Raw genomic sequence first — 21642 nt, forward strand, 5'->3', positions numbered from 1 at the left:
AAGTACAGCAGCTGCTCATGCCGTATTTAAAAAAAAGTTCAGTAAAAGTCAGTTTCTTCAGTTATTTACATTAGAGGTGCGAAGTACATTGAAATTCGCATGAAGCATTAAAAAATCACATTAAATGTTTCCTTACAATTTTCATTTTTTATGATTTCCACCCAAGATTATTAAAAGAAAAACTGAGAGATAACATCATAGTATATAAAATATAGAGTGGACGGATTACGTATGGAAACTGGGGAACTTCCGGGCGAATTCTTCACACGGATCTACTTAAATTTAATAGTAATATATGGGTATCGTTATGGACTTCCGTTATAGTTGTATGCACAGAATATCCCGTTATAGTTGTATGCACAGAATATCCCGTTATAGTTGTATGCACAGAATACCCCGTTATAGTTATATGCGCAGAAGTTAAATATAATATTTTTAGCAATTGTCACGTTTAGTCCGTTTGTCAGAAAATCCTTTTCTTCGGTGTATGTATGTAAGTTGTGAACTGAACTGAATCTCATATATTCCAAAGAGTGCCCAGCCCAGAGCTAGAAAATAATCTTTGTTCTTTGACTCTTCTCAGTCTGACTCCAGAAGGTCCTGATTTTATATATTTCCTTGACGGCATTGTTTCAAATACCATAATTAGCGCAGTCGGCAAATTGTACAGAGTTAGCGTTAGCTCAAGGAAATTCCAGACATTATAATTTGTAGGCGTGGAACGAAAATCAGCGCCTCTATGCGTAGGCGCGAGAAAATCTTTTTTATTCCCTTTGCTTTCATTAACTCAAGTCTCCTCAACCCATAAACCACCGGACAGTGGCAAGATGGAAAATGTTGATGGTTACCAGATGTTGACGTTTGTCACCACGGTCTTCCTACGGGCCTCCAGTTGCACTTTTTTCTTACTTCGTTTCGTTTCCCGCTTCGTTTAGCTTTGCAGAATTCGAGAAATTGCTGGCACGTTTACTGGTGTGGCCTCGTGGATCGTGTGCAAGTGGTTGGCAATAAATCTTTATTCTCGGTTTAAACCTTTTCGAATTTAGGGTGAAAGTTCGTGTTTGAAATATGCCGTAAAGCGGTATAAGTTTGATGTTTAATTTTAATAACCGCCGAAGTAGGAATAATGGAGAAAAGTGTGTTGCCTAAGCGGACTAGTTTTTATTCATTATTTTTATTTTTTTACTTTTGGGTATTGTATCATCATTCCGCAGCTCAACTTCCTTCAGGTAAGTTTTGCACTAAATTTAAATTATGCATTTTCAAGAATCTTTTAGCAAGAATTCTTTCGCTCTCTCTCTCTCTCTCTCTTTTTTTTTTTAAATATCGTTTGCTTGTCGCGATCTTTAACAAGGAAGCCATATTTCTCTAATGCAGAATTTTTTATTCCCCCCCCCAAAAAATGCTACATTTTAATTGATTCTATTTTAGCTTACAATAGCTTGTAGCAAAGTAAGTTACGTTGATTGTTTCTGTCACTTAAAAAATTATTGTAACACTGTGCATACTGTTAACTGTAATTCCTCAATAAACAGTACAATAATGACATATTATTTTCGTCCTTTAAAAAGATCTGTGATAGCGTGCAAAATATTGTACTTTTACCTAAGTAGAGTTTTTTTTTTTTTTTTTTTTTTTTTTTTGCTGTTTCTTCGTATAAAATATATTTGGGGGGAAAAGTTTCCTTTTTAATTTCTTTAGCAAAAATAAAAAAATTAATGAAACAATTCATTTGTGCAGAGAGTATATTTGAAATATCACTAACAGTTATTAACTATTTGAAAATATTTGATAAAAAGAAGAACGGAAAAGTAATAAAAAAAGGAAACCAATTGTTTGTCTGATTACTAGTCAATTGTGAGGAAAATTTCTCAACGAAGTTATATTCCTTCTAACTAGTATGTGTATTTATTATTTTCCCCTATAATATGTATTTTGGAAAGCAATTTTGTTCCTTTTTTCAGTAAAAGGTAAGTAATTGAAGGAAATTTTTATTTATGCTGTAAGGATATTTTAAATATTAGTATTGGTTATCAATCAATTTGGAAATATTTGATACATTGATAACAATTGATCTGGTTACTAAATCAACTGTAAAAAGTTAGGGTTACCAGATTTTAGGGAAAAAATACTGGACAACAACAAAATATTCCAATATACTGAAAAGTACTTTAAAGTACTGAAAAGCAAATTGGATCTCTTTTATAGCATGGCTGCAGCGAGCATAAGTGAATTGACTGAGACAGCATATTTTTAGTAGTGAATAATTTCCTCAGAAACACTTTGTTAGATTTTATATGTTCATAAAAATAACTGTTTGAATGTTTGGAACTGACTTTTAAGTTTAAACATTCTTCACTGTTGTTTTGAAGTGCAAATGATGTTTATAATCGAAATGTTCCTTTCTGCTAAATGCTGATGAACTTTTTTTTTTCCTTTTTTAGTGGAAAATGTCTTTAGTTAGATCGCTAGTCACTCTCACTTAAAAATTCCTGATATTTTTTAATACCGGACCCTGCTCCGGACGTAATAACAAATTTCAGGTTATCCCGACTAATCTTGGACGTCTGGTAACCTTATCAAGAATTTTTCTTAACGGAGTGCTTAGTATTCTTTTTAACTAGTATATGTATAATTTCTAAAAAAATATTCCAGTACAGTAGTAGGACTTTAACCAGATAAAAATATTTAAGAAGCATTTTACTTCATTTTATATGCAAACAGATGAGAATACTTTCACAGCCTAATTGTCAACGACATGAAAAATATAAATAACAGTTACGAGGCTTATCAGACATGCAGATTGTTCAGTGTTTTCTGACAATATGCGCATATACCGACAGAAATAGCATCTTTATGTTGAAAGCTATTGCATTTTAATGAGAAATCTTTTTTTTTTTTTAAAACTGAAATTAATTTTATTTTAAGACAATTCAGGTAAAGTATGGGCGAATAATATAGTAATTCTCATATAACAGAATAGTATCCTACAAAATAGTACATTGTAATAACTTTGTAATATAAAAAAAGGATTAACAGATTAAAACCAGCAAAAAATAAAAGCGTGATCAAGTTTCAAAAGTCCTTTTTTTAATAATACCAGATATCTTTTTGTTTTTCTTAATTAGAAATTTTCAAAGTACTTACGTATTATCCCGTAGAAAGTTCGCTCCATTAAACTATCAGAGTTGGCCAAAGATACAATAAAACATTCGTTAGCCACTCATCCCTGTCTACCAAATAGCCGCTGATGGAGAAATACTCCACCCGCTTCTTTTCTGCGTTTCGTAAAAAGACTTTCATAAATTTCTACTACTTTTTAGGCTTTTCGATTTTACCGGAAGCTTTGTTTACGCCAAACTCGTCGCAGTTGATCCTTCTAATCCAATATTGTTTTTTCAGCCATATCCAGCTGTTCTTCTCCATTCAAGATGATAATTCTCTCACCCAGCTATAAATGTAACGGAACTGCTGAGTGGTATAGTGGTTAGTGATGCTGACTGCGGTACCGATGGGCCCCTTGTTCGAATCCCGGGAACGGCATGAATGTTTATAAGCGTTTAGTGTCTGTGCGACGAGAGTGCACTTAAAATAAACAGCCAACCGAATGTTCTTTCGAGAGGTTAGTGGGAGGGGAAACGGGGCGGGAGACCTTCAGACACCCTCCCCCGGAGTGTGTTCACTCAAAACTGGGGCGGAAGCTAAACAAGTAGCAGGTTCCGGCGATACCTAATATATATCTGCGAGAATGCACAGCTGCCGGCTTTGTTTTAACCTGTGCATGTATGCATGTACCGGAGTGCAATAACAGACGAGATTCTGCGCAGAAACCCTCCTATAGCATGGCAACAGAATTTCATTCTAGAACTTTAATGCCTATGCGTAAACCCTCTTACAAATGCGTTATACGTCGCTTTATGAATGTACATCTTTTGTTTTTATTCTAAACATTTATAAAATTGAGTTACATTCTATGCCATCATTTGTAATAACAATAACAACTGATTTATTTATGCACACAAAATAAATTTCGGAAATATATGCATTCTGTCATATCGAAATTCTTTTGAAATTGAATCATGCTCGCGATTTTCACAGTATGTGTATGTTCAGCTCAAACACTTCAGCTTCACTTTGTAGATTACATAAATTACGTAACTGGGTAAGCAACGGATTTTTAAAAGGAAATATATTTCTCTATACATAAAAATATAAATTTTTTTACAACTTTTGAGAAAAGAGAAAGACAAAGGAGAAAAGGCATTTGATGTTGCAAAAAGTATTAAGTTAAAAAAAATAAAGGAGGAAACGGTGAGAACAATTAAAAAATATTTTATTTTTAGAAGTCGAACGCATCCCTCTTTTATATCGGTCGATAGTTTTGTATAACACTGTTTCACCCAACGCGGTACATTTTAGAAACCTAGCTACCGTGTTTTAGGAGGGATACCTGTATTGCTAACCTTGTAATCTTTAGAATGATAAACCCGGACAAAAAAAAAAAAAAAAAGGTCTGAAAGTTTTCAGATTTTACATTACGCCCAAAGGGGCGTTTTGTGTGTTACCTTTATTTATTAAATATCATGTTCTTCTAACTTAAAACATCAAATTCAGTGAACAGCAATATCGCAAAATAATTTTTAAATGAGCATATCTGATTTTCCGATACACAGTCTCGTGCGCTGGAGATAATTTTTTTTTTCCCCCGTACAATGTTGCTATGGCTCGTTTTGAAATCGTTGAATTTGTTAATCAAAAATTCGTTAAAGTTTTAAAAAATATGAAATAGATAATAAAACAAATTCCAAATTTGGGCTTACAGATGCCCATATTCGGGTAGAAACGTACGTTATTCAAAATTCGATGGCTCTAGGTACCGTCTTTTATCACAATGCGAGAAACATACATACATTTATGCAGATTCTTCATAATTTAATTTCTTTAAATATAATACAGAGCTGTAATATTTGATGGCAACAGTTTGAAAAGTGAACCGACATTTAAAGTTTTCAACACAAAATGCCAAAGCGAAATTAATAGCCCTTCTGGTCTTAACGCCCTTTGGGCTAAGGCTAAGAAAAAGTGATTTCTTTTCAAACTTTTTTCCCCCAAGGAATTTGCCATAGCTTGTATGTTTTTTGGTCGTAAAATGATCTCATTGTTTGAAAGCACCTGAATTGCATTCTCCGGTCAGAAATATATTAACAGAAGAATATAAGACAGCTGCCTCAAAAACTGTCTTCTACTGCATGTTCTGCTGTTCACAACGTTAATACAGACTTTCTTATAATTTTTTTACTGTAATTACGTTAACATCTTTCTGTTCATGGCGTTATTGGTAGTCGACTTCAGTATGTCTAATTTAACTTAGTGTCATTTATGGAAAAATTACTGGTACTTACCTATTATCGCAACCTTCTTTAGTAGAAATCACCAGATTTTCAGAATGTGTCAAACTCTGACAGTTCAGATAACCCAACTTCAGGTAACCATGCTCATAACAATCCTTCAGCCAAGCAACATCACCATTTTCATTTGCGATTTTTTTTTATTTCATTCCAAGTTAGAACGATTTTTATGGAGAGATCATGCTATTTTTTGCTTTAAACTCCATTTTAAAATATCACTTGTAAAATTTACAAGCAAAAAAAAAAAAAAAAAAAACTGGGCTAAAATTTTGACAGGAATACAACATTTTGCCACAAAATCACTAAAGGCAACAATGCCGAGTTTGTGCCATTCTCTGGTGTTTTTTTAGGCGAAAATAGATCGCTGGGTGTATAAGGCGATAAGCAACGCTAAAAAATTATAGAAAGATTTCGCAAAAAAATTTGTTTCATTTTTTTAGTATATCATATAATTCTTATTTAATAATTAAAATTTGTATTTTAAATTTTTAAAGTGTGTTTTCTTTTGATATGTTGATAATGTTTGCCGATGTAGAATAAATATTCTTAGTCTGAGAATATTCTTAAAAAAATTCATGAAAATCGGCAATGTGCATCCGATATGTAACTTTTACCATTTCATCTATAAAAATCGCCAAACTGAATCAAGGTCGTTGAGTTAGTATGTCAGACCCAAATTACTTAAATAGTATCCTCTAGCCAAAGCATGCTATAAAACAGATTACATTTATCATATCAAGGTCTAAAAATTACAGATAACATGGAAAAATACCTCATCTTTATATACTTGAACTTGCTATTAATATTGAATCTTCTCGTATAGTAGATTTATAATGTTATTAGTAGCATCAAAAGTGTACATTGAATTACGTTTTAATTTCCATTTCTATTTTATTTACTGTATCTTCAAATTTATTAAAAATCTTTTTAAACCTTTTTAAATCATAAGATTTATTTTCATATCAAATCTTTTTATATTTATGCATTGTTTGTTAAATTTTAAAGCTTGTTCGTTTTAAAAAGTTAAATACGACTAGTTTTAATTTCTTTTAAATCGCATTTAATTATCATGCTATGTATTATTTCTTGTAGCAAACGATTTTTATACAACTTCTGTAATTTACACCTTAACTCACTGATTTCCTTTGTAAGACGTTGAGAACATTTTGTGCAGCATAGATATTTTATATACACTTTAAACTCGTCTGTTAAAGGCGAGCAAGCATCACAGAACACTGACGGTAAAAGGTTTCAAGTGGAGTTTCAAAGTGTCAGGATCGCATTGCTAGAAAGCTTTTATGAAAGCAGGAAAAAAATGTAACAATATCCCAATTATATTTCGCAAAAGCTTTATTACCTTTCTTTCTTTTAATTCGCGGATGTAGAGTCACTATTATGGGTAAGATTCTCGGAAAAAGCTGTTATATTTTTGTTAAGTGCTAGAATTATCTGTTTTGTTTGTCTTGAATTCGAAGTAAAAATTTCATTATAATGGAAGTTTACTGGTGATTAGGGAAGTTTTATTTAGAAAAGATGGGTGTAGTTTTTCTATGCTAATGAATTAGCCTAGAGGGTTATTTTCGTTAATTTTTTTTATATCCTGTTCTAAAACAATCAAACTAAACAAAAGATGAGTGTATTTTTGTTAACTATATAATATTGTCTTATAGATAAAATGATGTATAATGGCACTGGATCATCCAAAATTGAAATTATATATCATCGATGGTTAAATGAACAAATTGTAACAGAATAAAGAATTGATTGAATACTCCACGTAAAACACTTTGAATTAGGTGGTTAATTGATTGGTCAATTTATTAAAGCAAAGCACTTGAAGGCAAACTTTTGAGAAGGATTGCCTTTGTAGATGATTTCTAAGGTAATGTGGCTAGTATTATGTTACACCTGAAGAAAACCACGAAATCTCTTACAGCGGTTTATTCACTGGGATTTGAAGCAGTCCAAATAAAACCATTGTCAAATAATTTCCGAAAGAAGAACAAACTTACGAAAAATTGGTTAGGAAGAAAAAACAAAGTCAAATAGGGGGAAAAACTGGTTCGAGTTTTGAAGTAAAAGTTGCAAAACGATCACTTATATAAGCTTTAAATTAAAAATATTGAAATAACAGAACATTATTTCCTTACTAAAAAAGGTCAAAAGAGTGCTTGAGTTGGTTCAGGGTTTAAAGGAGAAAGTAAATGAAGAAACAGCGCAGCCACACTTGAGTGCATTTGTTAGAAATGGGATAAAACTATATCTGTAGAAACTTAAGAAGTTGATTTGCACTTTTAAGATAAAACAAAAAGACCTAATTACAAAAGCTGATATTCCATAAGCAATATGAAGATCTTACTTATTGATAAATAATAATATTTACTCACTGATAAGTAAGATTAAGTAATAAAATTACTTGTTGATAAATCTCTTCCTTTTTTAACAATTATTTTAACGGAGCCTTTGTTTTATGAATATTTTTATAGATTAAACAAACCGAAGTAAGCTGATACATTTCTACAAAATATATAAAAATATCATGCAGATATTTTCACAGAGAATATTTTTCAGAACTGGGATTCTGAAAAGGTAGATTATTTCGTTTTCTGCAGACAAAGTTACACTCCTGCTAAAAAAATAAGCAACAGAGGGAAAACACTGTATAAAACAAAAACTATTTAATTGATGCGTGAAATTGATCCAAGGGGCTGGTGTGGCATTATAGACGACAAAGCAAACAATAAAGCAAAGACATATAAAAAACACATGTATTACTACCATCACATCGCGAAAGACCATCATGAAAACATCAAGCTAATAACGGGTATGATACCCTTTCGCTGAAATGCATGCTTAATAACGGCGAGGTAAGCTGCCAATAGTGTCGTTGATCGCTTGTTGTGGCAGTAGCGCCCATTCCTGTAGTAATGCAAATCGGAGCTCGTGAAGGGTGCCTTGCGGCACCCTGCAATTCCGTCGTCGCTACTTGCCCCACGCATGTTTTATGAGATTCAAGTGAAGTGATCTAGCAGGCCACCATGTTGTGGAATGTTTGTCACTCTCCGGATAACTCCGCACCACTCGAGCTCTATGCGAGCGGGCGTTATGATCCATAAATATCGCGTCGGTATCCTTTGCAGCGATAAAAGGATACACAAGAGGGTGTACAGTTTCATACTGTTGCGTTCTTTACGAATTCGTGAATTTGCAATGATTGAAAACACTTTATAAAGAATGAAAACACAGTTTGTTAGCCAGTATTACTCAGAACATTTCCAAAAATACGTTTACAGTCGTCGAAAACTACGACAAGCACGCTGAAACAATCAGCGGCACAGCCTTCGGGCTATCAGTGAAAGCGGTATGGGTGAAGATGGCTTCACGGCAAAGCACTAGATTATAGCTTCCAATTCGATTCGGTCGTTCTTGGAACTCAACGTACTCTCGAGAATCTCCACGCTACAACTCGCGATACACTCGACGATACATTCGATAGCCTCAACGATGAACACTCTCGATGCACCAACTCGCGATATATTCGACGACCAACTCGACACTAGACTAGCCAATTAACTTGATAGACTACGAGACACTCGATAGACTCGCGATCAACTAAAAAACTCTAACGAGACACTCGATAGACTCGCGATCGACTAAGAAACTCTAACGAGACACACTGCTACTCCGGGTACAGGCAGGGTTTATATAGCTTTTGGCCTGTTTCCACGTCTTCTACAGACGTTTTAATCCCTTTGATAATGATTCTACAGCCTACTGCTGACACTACGATGCACATTCAGCTCACTCGCAGCAGCGGATTGACTTGCACCAGTTTGCAACATCCCTAGAACCCTCCAGCGCATTTCAACGAGCAAATTGTGTCTTTATTAATATTAATTATATATTTCTGATTATCAGTTTTAGTGATTAAAATTGCTTTCACGAGGACAAAAAAAGTTAGATATTTATTAATTTTTTTTAAAAAAGCTTAGGTACTCTAATTTAAAAAATTGGGTAGTTTTATTTTAAAATTACATGGCTAAGATACTGATCATAATTGATATGTGCTCTATAAGAGGATATGAGTGAACATACGAATGAACACTTTTTTAGAATATTTTTTAAATAATCAAAATTAAGAACCTTTTTTTACATACTTTTTTTAATAAATTGTATTTGTCTAAAAGTAAAAAAAATGAAACTGAGCAGCTACACTGGTTGCAAAGGATTATGTTGATAGCTAAGAATAAATGTAAAAATATCTAACTTGCAGAATGCAAGAGAATGAATATAAAATTCTAAATCTTAAATTTTACATTTGAAACATAAAAAACATAGACTCTGCCTTGCGATACGAGCCTCAGGATAAGTATCTTTTACTAGTATGCACAGAAAAAGTGAGACGTTAAATGGTTGAAGTGTTTAAGACGAGCAAACACCGTATTAAATTTCATCTAAAGTGCCATAAATAAAGCGCAGGATATTTTCCTAAGCTCTTACACTCATAAATCTAATACGCACGTTGCGACGTTTAGTGTTTTTATTTTATTCAAGAATTCCAACTAAAAGCAAGTTTACTGTGAGCCAAAAGTTATTATAAACCTGATGTACTGATGTGCTGTAATGACTGCAATGTACGTACTGTGCATGTAAATGTTTTGAATAGGAAAATGCTTATGTATCAATTTTTGGGCTCTGAATGAGGGGAATTTTCAAATTGGTTATTTTACGAAAATAAAGTAATGCATGGAGAGTGAGTGAATTTCATTCATACATACCTAAAAAGGTCGTAATCGTACGAAAATAATATGCGATATTTGAAACACTTCAGCTCAGTATATCAATAATATTTAAATAAGGTCAAGAAATGCCTAAAGTTTCAAGAAAGCTGAATTAGAAAATAATGTTTTGGTTCAAATCGTGTTTAATAGCAAATGAATTACACATTTGTCTATCCTTTTTGGGTATATTTCATTTGGCGTAAGTTAGTAACGGAACTAAACTATCTGTTAAAAATATCGGAAAGTGTTGTTAATAATTAGAAAAAAAGTTAGGAATAAATGTAGTTTATGAATGATGATCGGCTAAATTATGTTTTCCCTTGTGTAATTTCAAATATACAGACATTAAGTAAATGTAACATAAAAAGGTTTAATTTTTCTAAAACTGTGTAACATGAACTAGGTCATGAATTCCCAAATGACCTCCGAAGTTGTCATCTACCATCTGGCATCTCTGAAAACCGGAACTAGACAAGCGAGTTCAAATCCTTTATTAAAGTTGTCAGCATTTTCCGTGGTTAAAAAGCGTCATTAAAACAATTTAATAAGAGAAAATCTCAATTATTAGATACATATTCGGACATTCGTTCACGCAGATTAGTGTTATGACTTTTTACATCTTTATGCATTATCGTCGAGACTTAAAATACCAGTTTCTTGTTTTTTATCGGAATTCATTGTAAATATTATGTGTTGTTTCATGTAATTAGTTATACGGTAAGCTACTATCAAGAATGCCAACTAAAACGCTCTGATACTCTGATACTCAAGCAGTATTTCAAACTCTACTTACTACTCTCTATTTTCAATTTCTACTCAAACTCTGTTACTCTCTAAGTGTTATCCCATACTACAAATTACGATGACCACTGCTAATATTTAAACATACGTTATACATTTTTAGTGTTCTATGATTGGGAACTGTGGATTATTTACTCTTGCTTAATTTTTCTTCATCTGATACTTGGTATATTCTTTGTTCAATCACTTGTTAAAGTGTCTACGGTGTAATGTAGTGAGTTATTTACTCTTGCTTAATTTTTCTTCATCTGATACTTGGTATATTCTTTGTTCAATCACTTGTTAAAGTGTCTACGGTGTAATGTAGTGAGTGCAATGAGAGGTATAGTTAAGTGTTGAAAAAAATTGCTCGAAAATTTTAATTATTGTAAAAGGTTATTTGGCGACGAAGAAAATTAAACTCTGTTTCGTTGCTTGCTACATTACAATGGTTTCCTTTCTAATATTTCCTTTGCTTGCAGAAATTTGTCTTTCAACAACACAAAACACAAATTTATCTCCAAACTAAAAGAATAATACACAAATTGTCAGATGAATTTTGAAACTTTAAAAATATTTCCCTCTGAGAATAAAGAATTAGCCTTTAAAAGTATTTTTCGCTGAGAAATAGAGAGTTAAGAATACAGTAAGTTACAATAAACAAATAATAGTAATACAGGGATAATGAAGGATTATCAGAGGCAGCGAGCAGAAACTCATGGTTGGGTGAGGAATCAGTGTATGCCTCAATTGTTGTATGAAATAAATTGATGACACTTTTTTTTCCCCTCAGCAGCTAGATCCTAGAAACCATCACTGTATTTAAACAACGTCTTTTGCTATTTTCTTCATTGACTGAATCTTTTAAATATAAATACGATTGTCAATTAAATAATGGTTATGATGACATGAAATACGGAAGAGTCTTCGTTGAGAGGAAACGAATTTGATCCTGTTGCTGTTATCAAAAACGAAACAGAGAAGACATCAAATTATTACTCCTTTGAATTCTCACAGTTTGTTCTAAAATATGGTCTACAGAACTTAATTTCAGATATTGCAATTAAACAGGAGATTTTTTCATCATGAATATTTATGAAATCCTACCATACCGTATACAGAACATAAAAGATGTAACGAAATAGACTTCAATAATATCACTGATAATTTTAAACAGTAAAAGCTGCAAAAATAATATTTTAGATTGGTGTAATTAAAGATTTATTTCACAAACAAACATAGTACATTAGTCTATTGGCTCCTGACTTCAAATTGGTCTTTATAATTATAATTCCGTTTCTTTAAATAATTTTTTGCCCACCAGCGGCAGAGCGGTAAAGTCGCTGAACACTGGTAGTTCGATCCGAGGTTTGAATCCCGCGAATGGGCTGGCTGCATAGGCGTTTTCGTGGTTTTCCCAATATGTAACGTGTATACGAGCCAGTTTCCCTTAGAAAGTCCTCCACGAAGGCATCCCTTCCCTTAGACAGATAGCCCTAGTGTAATTTTCCATAATTAAATAAACCAAACCAAACCAAACCAAACCAAACCTTTAAATAATTTTAATCCACGTTTTTTAATCCGAAAATAATCTTTATTAAAGTTCTTAGCAAGTGTAAACAGTTCTTAGAACAACAACATAGAATAACAATAATCTTTTTGTTGCCACTCCAAGAACAACAAAATTGAATAATCTTTTTGTTGCCAATTCAAAAACAACAAAAACCAAATAAAATGATATTAATTAGTATTTAAAATTTCTGTATAAGCTACAACAAGTTTATGTTTCTGTATATCGTTTTGACATTTTGTAGCATTCTCGGGGGAGGGGGTGCACTGAGATGTGCGGCATGTTCAGAGGCAGCTCTAGGTGGAAAAAAAACTCTATTATACATCGCCATCTTACTGCATACACGTGTACCACCCTACTACTTATACACCATCATACTGCTAATGAATGTTGCAGCTTCACACAACATCACATTAATTCATCTTAAACATCCAAACTTATTGAATCGCAGCATATTATTCCATTAAGAAAATATCAGGCCTCGGTTGGAATGGTGAACCTAGGAATGCCTTCTAGAATTCGTATGACAACTTCTTCAGTAGCGTTCATACAGCTTCGAATTAGCTCCAAATGCCTTTCATTTATTTGGTCCGCTCAAAATACACATGTTCCATGAATGGTATAGACTTTGGAAAAAGGTCCGCCAGCAACAATTCACAGACTTATATGCAACAGCTGTTAGGACCCAAATGCATCGATGGTATAGGAGTCGCACTATAGGTGGGAGCCATTTAAAAAATGAAAATGGTTGTTGCATAAGTACTTCAAGCACTTTTATTTCTGTAGCCTTTTTTAACCTACTTATTAACACCTCTATGCATATGTAAGATGAATTCTAACTTTAATTTGTAATAGCCTCTTAAATCTGATTTTTAATTTGGTTATTTCCTCTTTATATTATAAAAATAACAATGTACTTATAATAATTTTTTCATAAATGCGTCGTTTCAAAATTAATCACTGCCACATGATTATTATATATGCTAATGTACACTGCTGGCCACCGTAAATGCAAGGAAGCATGGAAATGACATGAAATTTACAACACGCATTAGCGGAGGTGAGATATACAAATGATTAGAATTTCAGAGCAGACGTACATCACGCGCGCCTGTGGCGCCACTTCAAAGTGCTATTTAAGGCTTGGAGTTTTCGACGATTTCAAGTTCGGCAATTGTGTTTTTCTTGTGGTTTTTTTCAAAATAACGATCAATTATGCCTCGCAGTAAACAGCGATCATCGTTTGATCAAGTATCCGAGTTCAACAAAGGAAGGATAGTGACCTACCGAGAGTGTGGATTATCTTTCAGGGAAATCGGTAGTCGTGTTGGACGAAACCAAACAGCTGTAAGAATTTACTTAGGATTGATTGATTTTCCGCCACTTGACCTTAAAAATCAATGTTGCTACTTTAAAGAAAAACTGGTCAAATTATTTAAAATTAACAAGATATTAAGTTTTTATATCAATAATAAGAAGTATCTTATTTATATGGAAAGTGCGAATTATTTAGTACGATTTCTTCCACTTGCTTTTCTTCATGTTGAACCAAATTTTAAAATCCGATTGTTAGCCCAAAGGGCGTTAGCCCAGAAGGGCTATTGATTTTATTTTGGCATTTTGCGTTGAAAACCTTAAATGTTGGTTCACTTTTCAAATTATTGCCACCAAATATTATCGTTCTGTGCTATATTTAAAGAAATTAAATACTGAAAAATCTGCATGAATGTATGTATGTTTCTCGCACTGTGACAAAACAACGATACTTAGAGACATCAAATTTTGAATAACGTAATCTTCCACCGAATATGGGCATCTGAAAGCTTTAATTTGGAATTTGAAATTTGTTTTATTATCGATTTCATATTTTCTAACACTTTAAAGAATTTTTGATTAACAAACTCAACGATTTCAAAGCGAGCAATGACAACACGCGTAAAAAAAAAAAAAAAAAAAAACCTCCAGCGCGTGAGACTGTGTATTGGAAATTCTAAAGATATGCTCATTTTAAAATTATTTTGCAATATTGCTGCTGAATTGAATTTTATGGTTTAAGAGCAAAGAACATGAGTAAATAATAATAATAATAAATAAAGTAAATAAAGGTAACACACCAAGAGTTAAAAAAAGTCGCTTTGGGCGTAATATAAAATTTGAAAAACTTTCGGATTTTTTTATAATTGGATTCAAATAGTCTAATTGTTGTAGTTCTCAACTCTAATATGGAAAATCTGAATGAAATAATTCTATAGAATCAAATTCGTTTTAATGATTTCATATGTTTTCTTGCTGTATATAATTCTTCTCTTACTGGTATAAAAATGCTGACGAGGCCTATATAAAAGAGCAGTATTAAATTCTTTGTTTTAATTTTTATGCAAAAACCTCATGTTTCCTTGCTCAGCACATGGAAAGATGTTAGTTTTTCTCTCGCAAATTACGGATTAAGGTCTGTAATATATTATATCTCTACAATAATTATTAAATACGTGCAGAACTGCATTGTTTGGAATCTTGGGTAGTCGTCTAAGGAAGATTCTGATATAAACGTAGGCTGTCTGAAATGTTCCACCCTAACAAAGAAAAAAGATATTTTTTCTCCAAAATTACCTTTATTTTTCGACATAGTCTCGCTGTAAGTTTATACATTTCTTACAGTGATGCTCCCATCCTTTTAACCCGCCTAAATAATATATGGAATCTTTATCTCTAACGTCTTTTACATTTGACGAAAACATGTGTCCTCCAAGTGCTTCTTTTAACCTAGGAAACTAGAAAAAGGTCACTTGGTGCCGGATCTGGCGAATAGGGCAGGAGGTCAAGGAGTTCAAATCATAATTCATGGATTTTCGCTTTGCAACCGCTGAGGTGGGATATGGAGCACTGTCTTGGTGAAAGAAAATTTTTATCATTTGCATGTGGCCATTTTACAGTAATTTCTGCCTTCAGCTTGTCAAGTAACGCATAGTACTTGTATACTCTGGTAATGGTTTTTTCGGCGTAATCTATTGAGGCAATCCCATGACTGTCCCAGAAAACTGTTACCATCTTTCTCCCAGCAGAAGGAACAGTTTTTGCCATTTTTGGAGCCAATTTCGCCTTTGAAGTCCACTGTTTTGACTCTGTTTTTGTTTCTCGGCTGTAATGACGAATCCAGGTTTCACCTACAGTGATTATTAGTAAAAAAATCTCCGATTTATTGCGCCAACAGAAAAGTGCAAATGTTCATTAGGACACATTTTCGATCCAAAGTATGCAAACTCCGCACCCAACGGGCAGCCAGTTTGCGCGTATCTAAATCTTGGTTCAATATGTGGCAAACACATTCTTTCGACATGATAATAGCCTAATAGCCTCTCTGCTATCTTTCTAACTTTGATTCAATGGTCGTCAGCACCATTTGGTGGATTTAGCGATGTTTTCTTCAGTGGTTGCAGTTTATGGCCGTCCTTAACGTTCATCGTCATGCAAGCTCATATGACCACGTTTATATTTAGCTGCCCAAAATTTCACAGTAGTAAACGATGGCGCACAATCCCCGAACTGTGTGTCCAACTCCTCTTTAATCTGATTAGGCATATTACCTTTCAAAAACAAGTATCTAATGACAAAACAATTCTCGATTGTTTCCATTTTTCCAAAAACAGTCACACCAACTCATAAAAGTAATTGTCAAACAAAATATTCGAGTTCAAAATAGCTGAAATTTTGATTGATAGTTATCAAATGATGCCCAAACAAGTCCTCCCCACTTTATATATATGTGGGGAAGACATATATATAAAGGACCTCAATATGTAGATCGCAACTCAAATCATCTACATCTTGAGGTCGGAAACGTTTCAGACAGCTCTCATACGTATTATGTATAGACGATGTTAAAGAGTGGCTAAATTTTCTTTGCTCAGAGCCGTCAGATACTTGTGCCTGCCCTAATACCATGCATCCGTAATCTGCTATTTTGAGAATGCTGACGTTTTAGTAAGACAATGAATAGCAGATTTCTGTGCAAGGTATTCATATATTATTCATGGCTTTATAACTTTGCTTATGATACATTAGTTTATTATAATGAGGTTAAATAATATTTTCTCCAATACAGCACCTTTACAAGGAATAAATATTACTTTGAATGCTACACATGTTAGGGATGTCAAATACCACCATCTCACCCCAAGATTAGCTCTCTTAGTGATTTTACAAACGGATAAATGGGGTCGTTCGTATCATGGTTGTGAGGGACCGTAAATCATTAATTAACTTTTAAAAATAGTAAATATACCTTGTGTAATCTTGAAAATAAAGGAGATTTTAGCTCTTTCTAAAATCAAAATTGTGAGAGGCTCTGCGTTTAAAGGGGCTTCCAAACCAGTATTTAATTTTTAAAAAAAATCTGATATGGACACTGCATAACTGTCCTTGCCTATTAAATTACACACATTTTTTGCCGCACTTCATTGAAACTTATTTCCTAGAATTATTCTAACTTAATAAACCGAACCCTCAAGGCAAATTGAAAACTACATAAAAAATTGCAAATTGTGAAATATCTCGGACAATTTTTGTTCTATGGGAGCCAAACTTCTTATAATTTTATTTTTTCATAACGAATATAAAACTTTCTAAAATATAAGTATAGGAACCGGGAGATTGCATTAAAAGTTAGATGCCATTATTTGAGAAAATAATTTTCTTTTGAAATTTGACATCACTAAAACATGAATAGTTCCGTCATTTAAAACACTTTTGTAATTGGAAGTGAACGACGAACGATTGCGAAAATAAAGGCCAATTAAGCACTTTTAAGTCGGGTAAGGTGTGGACATATATATTTATACACGTTTGGCATTGCCGACTGCAATAAAAAAAAGTGTACAACTAGATTTTATAGCAATGACATATACAAAATTTCAGCGTCCTGCGGCTAATTGTTTTTGAGTTATGCAAGATCCATTCATACACACATACGTAAGTGCGTACGGAAATCACGAATAAAAATACCTTTTGAGTCCACTTTAAATCCATTTTGCAATCCGTTTTCGAAAAAACAGTTTTTATTCTGTACGTACGTACAGACGTCACGAAAAAAAAAAACCGTGCAAATAGATTCGGGAACGGTCAAAATGAATATTTCTGTTAAAATATGATACTCGAAATCTTTCGCGATTACCATGCTTCCTTTACTTCTTAACAAGGAAGACAAGGGAAACCTCAAGTTCAAGAAAATGGGCTCTTCGCTTCCAAAAGCACTAACTGCTTAATTCAATAGGTAAGATTTTCACGAACTTCAGTTATGGTAGTGGCAGAAGTACATTTCCAATCAAAGGTTTACGAGTGGCTTTTGTTTATCTTCTTTCATTCATTTTGACTTTTTCCATTTATATATGGTTCATTAGTTTCCTTAAGGGTAGTAATATCTGCTTTAGAGAAACCAGATTATTTTTCTTCTACTGTGAGTTCTCTTAGATTTCCTGTAGCTGAAAATTTTCATTGCTTAGCTGTTTCGAAACATGAACTTAAGCTATACATGCCTACTTGAGTACATTAATTCCATTTATGTATTAAAAAATAATTTTTATTCTCTTATTAAATATTTAAAAAAAAACTTCTTTCCTGTAACTATTGCTTTGCAATACTTTCAGAACAAATGCTATAATACTGTTGTTTACTCCCAGAGGGAGAAAACTGAGAAATTGCTTGAATTTGAACGTCAGATTCAAGCAGTTTCTCAGTTTAATTTTATTTACACTCATGTCGGAGTGTTAATTTTTATTTACACTCATGTCAAGTCGGAGATTAATTTTATTTACACTCATGTCAAGTCGGAGATTAATTTTATTTACACTCATGTCCATAAATTAAGGATAATGCAAAATCAGGCAAAGGAAGAGTTACAAGCAAAACAAATTTGACTTATTTGTAAAGCTTATTTATTACACAAAAGGTAAAGAGCAAAAAAAGATGCTATATGTTTGATGTTATTAAAAGATTAGCGATTTTTTCTCCCTGGAGCAAATTACAAAAAAAAAAACTATTTACAAAAAACCAATATTACATGGTTGGTATGATTGTTAATACATTGTATGTCTCCCAGACGATGCAATACAGTCCGTACAACGCCTAGGCATGCTGAGTATCAAATTATCGATCTGATCTTGGGGGATATTACACCACTCAAAAAGCAATGCTCTCCGAAGTTCCAGTAGACATGTAGGAGGAGGTTGACGGGCTGCAACTCGTCGGCCAAGCATGTCCCACACGTGATCTACTGGATTCAAGTCCGGTGAGAATGCTGGCCAGTCCATACGGGTGATATCCTCCGACTGAAGGCATTTGCTTACGATGTTTGCACGGTGAGGACGCGCGTTGTCATCCATAAACACAAATTGTGCGCCCATGGCGCCCCGAAACAAACGTACATGTTGTTACAGAATGACGTCCCGATAGATTTGGCTTGTCATGGTTCCAATTTGAACATGCAGGTCAGTTCTGGAACCCAGAATAATTCCACCCCAAACGAGCACTCCTGCACCACCGTAACGGTGTCGTTCAGTGATGTTTTCTTGGTGGTAAGGGTACCTGGAGCTCTCCATATGAAAGTCCGGCGAGAATCAGACTGCAAGCTAAACCTGGACTCGTCGGAAAACATCACACAAGCCCACTGTTGCGGTGTCCACAATGCATGCTCTCTACTCCAGGCTAACCGCAGGCGACAGTGAGTTGCAGTAAGTGGAACATATCTGACAGGTCTACGAGCATATAGACCAATCTGCCCTAAGCGTCGTACACGGTCTGCCTTGAAATTGTCGTACCAGTGGCTGAAGAGAGCTGACGAGACAGGTCTGAGGCTGTGCTCCGCCGTTTCTTTTGGCAGTAACTGCCAAATAGCGGTCCTCATTCGGCGTTGTAACTCTGGGGCGACCTGTGCTCTAACGTCTGCTCACATTACCATCATCTTGGAATCGCTGCCAAAGCCTGGAAATGACACTCTGGACAATTCCAAGTTCGTCTGATACTTCCAGTTCGGTACGCCCACATTCCAGACGACCGATAATTCTATCACGTAAAAAATCATCCAAATGCGTCCTTTTTGTCATAATTATTCGGTTATTGCGCTGAATTGCTTATAAAGCGCCTGCGAACAATTTTACTTCTTTGCCTGTATTCCTTGTATATCACTCTCTTACACTCTCGTCATTGTGACGTACCATCAGTGTCATCTGGTTACTTCCTGAAATTTGCTTATGATTCTTGAAGATGTGTGTAATGATTTTACAGGTGATATATTTATTTTAGAGTTCGATCTCCGCGTGACACCGAATTATCCTTAATTTATGGACATGAGTATATATTTATTTTAATATTTGTGCTAACATAAGTTTTTATTTAAGATAAAATTCACTTATAATGTATAAGGTGTTCTCTCTCTCTTTTCTGCATGCCTTCGTGGTGTAACTGAAAGCACACTGGATTCGGGAGTACCAGGGTTCGAGTTCTGGCGAGGACAGTGCATATTTTTCATGTATCATGCTAAAATTCGTTAATTTTGTTTTTTTTTAACCTTCATATACTTTATGACAACGTGCTTCTTGAAAATCCTTTTCAACTTTGGTCAACGTTACAACTTTGTTTTGATTCATATTTTCTCATAAGTGTATGAGAAATTTTTGATTTAATTTAGAAAATGCTTCAGATAATCTTTTTTGTAGTGAACTGTTTCTCAAGTGCAAATATTTTATATCACAAGAGTATTCGTCTACTTACTGGAAGCAAATAATGAAAAATAAACAATGTCAGCAAATGTCACATAGCGCATTTTGTAGGCGAAGCGATGTTTTAACGATAATGCTGCGTTGCATGTAGAGAAGCATATACTTGTATGCATATGCTGGCAGTAAATTTAAATTAGAGGATTTTTTATCTTAGCTTTTAGTCGTCATAAAAGCGAATCGTTGCTCGTCGAGGTAGTATTGTTATAATATAAGTATTTTGATACAAAATCGAACATTCTAAATTAATATTAATTCTAATTTTTTTCATATTTCGAATCGTACGTCTCAGATTATGCCAAGTTTCTTAAAAATCACCTGAGTAGTTTTGAAAAAATTTGGTCTCGAAATTTTAGCATCAATTTAGCTCATAAGGTAAGTGACCTCGTTCGAAGGGCTTTTTTCAATATGTTTGTTATATTTCTGAATTTATGAAGTGTTTTTACTGGATGGCACTCGCACTTAAATATAATCACTAGAAAAGTTTAGATTAAGTGACATTAGATTTATCTTACAAGCTGAGGTGTCAAAACAATGCTGCAGTTTTAAATGTTCTGTTTAGTAGCTAATTTAAATAGCGGACAGTTAAGCAGACGATTTTTAATCTAACGTTATTTCTTTAGAAACCGTAATATTGCACGAGATTTCCATCTTTCCATCGGTCAATAACCACTTCTTAAAACCGCTCTGTTCTGAAAATAAGTATGTATAATTAATACCCTCGCGTGTTCTTTAGATTAGTTTCCTTGTGATTATTTTCGCTTCACAGAACTCGAGTGTCCTTTCAAAGGGTGTTCAACGAAAATATCGCGGCAACAACATCGCAGATGAAAACGTCACGGAGAAAACAACGCAAGGCGAAAACGTCGTGGTACAAAACATCGTGGGAGAAAAGAAAGCAAAGAGAAAACATCGCAGTTCTAAAACATCGCAGTTAAAAAATCGTCATTGAAAAAAAGCAGTTCGTGGTAAAAAAACAAAGTACCTACAAATTATCGCATGACGATAACATCACAGGCATGCATTTTTTTTTCAGGTTTACAAAGCTGTAAATGCATTTTCGCATAATGAATTGGGAGCGCAAGAAGGAAAGAGGAATATTTTTACTTTTATATTTCATATTTTTGAATGAACTAATAAATTTTTGCCGAAAAAGTAAGAAGTTAACTTAAGCATTTAAAAATTGAAAATGAGTAGAAAATTAATGGAACTTATAGCGCTTAGTAGAATTTTAAATCTACATAGTTAATTAAAAAAGGTCACTAATAAATTAATCTTTTTATAAAGTTTTATTTATAATTTTTTATGAAAAATACAGGTTAAAATGTTTAGGA

General features: G+C 33.7%; 1 protein-coding gene across 1 annotated transcript in view; it reads left to right on the forward strand.

The window, feature by feature from the left end:
• Positions 1 to 818: 818 nt before the first annotated feature.
• LOC118190119 (uncharacterized) overlaps positions 819 to 21642 on the forward strand; it is a 209504-nt gene continuing 188680 nt past the window's right edge. Inside the window, exon 1 of the mRNA XM_085822021.1 lies at positions 819 to 1229. Coding sequence (XP_085678147.1) covers positions 1127 to 1229 — 103 coding nt within the window. The 5' untranslated portion in view covers positions 819 to 1126. The remainder of the gene's footprint in view (positions 1230 to 21642) is intronic.

Source organism: Stegodyphus dumicola, chromosome 8 (genome assembly GCF_044657685.1).
Source record: "Stegodyphus dumicola isolate Sdum_Otavi_A_Nest chromosome 8, ASM4465768v1".
Lineage (NCBI taxonomy): Eukaryota > Metazoa > Arthropoda > Arachnida > Araneae > Eresidae > Stegodyphus > Stegodyphus dumicola.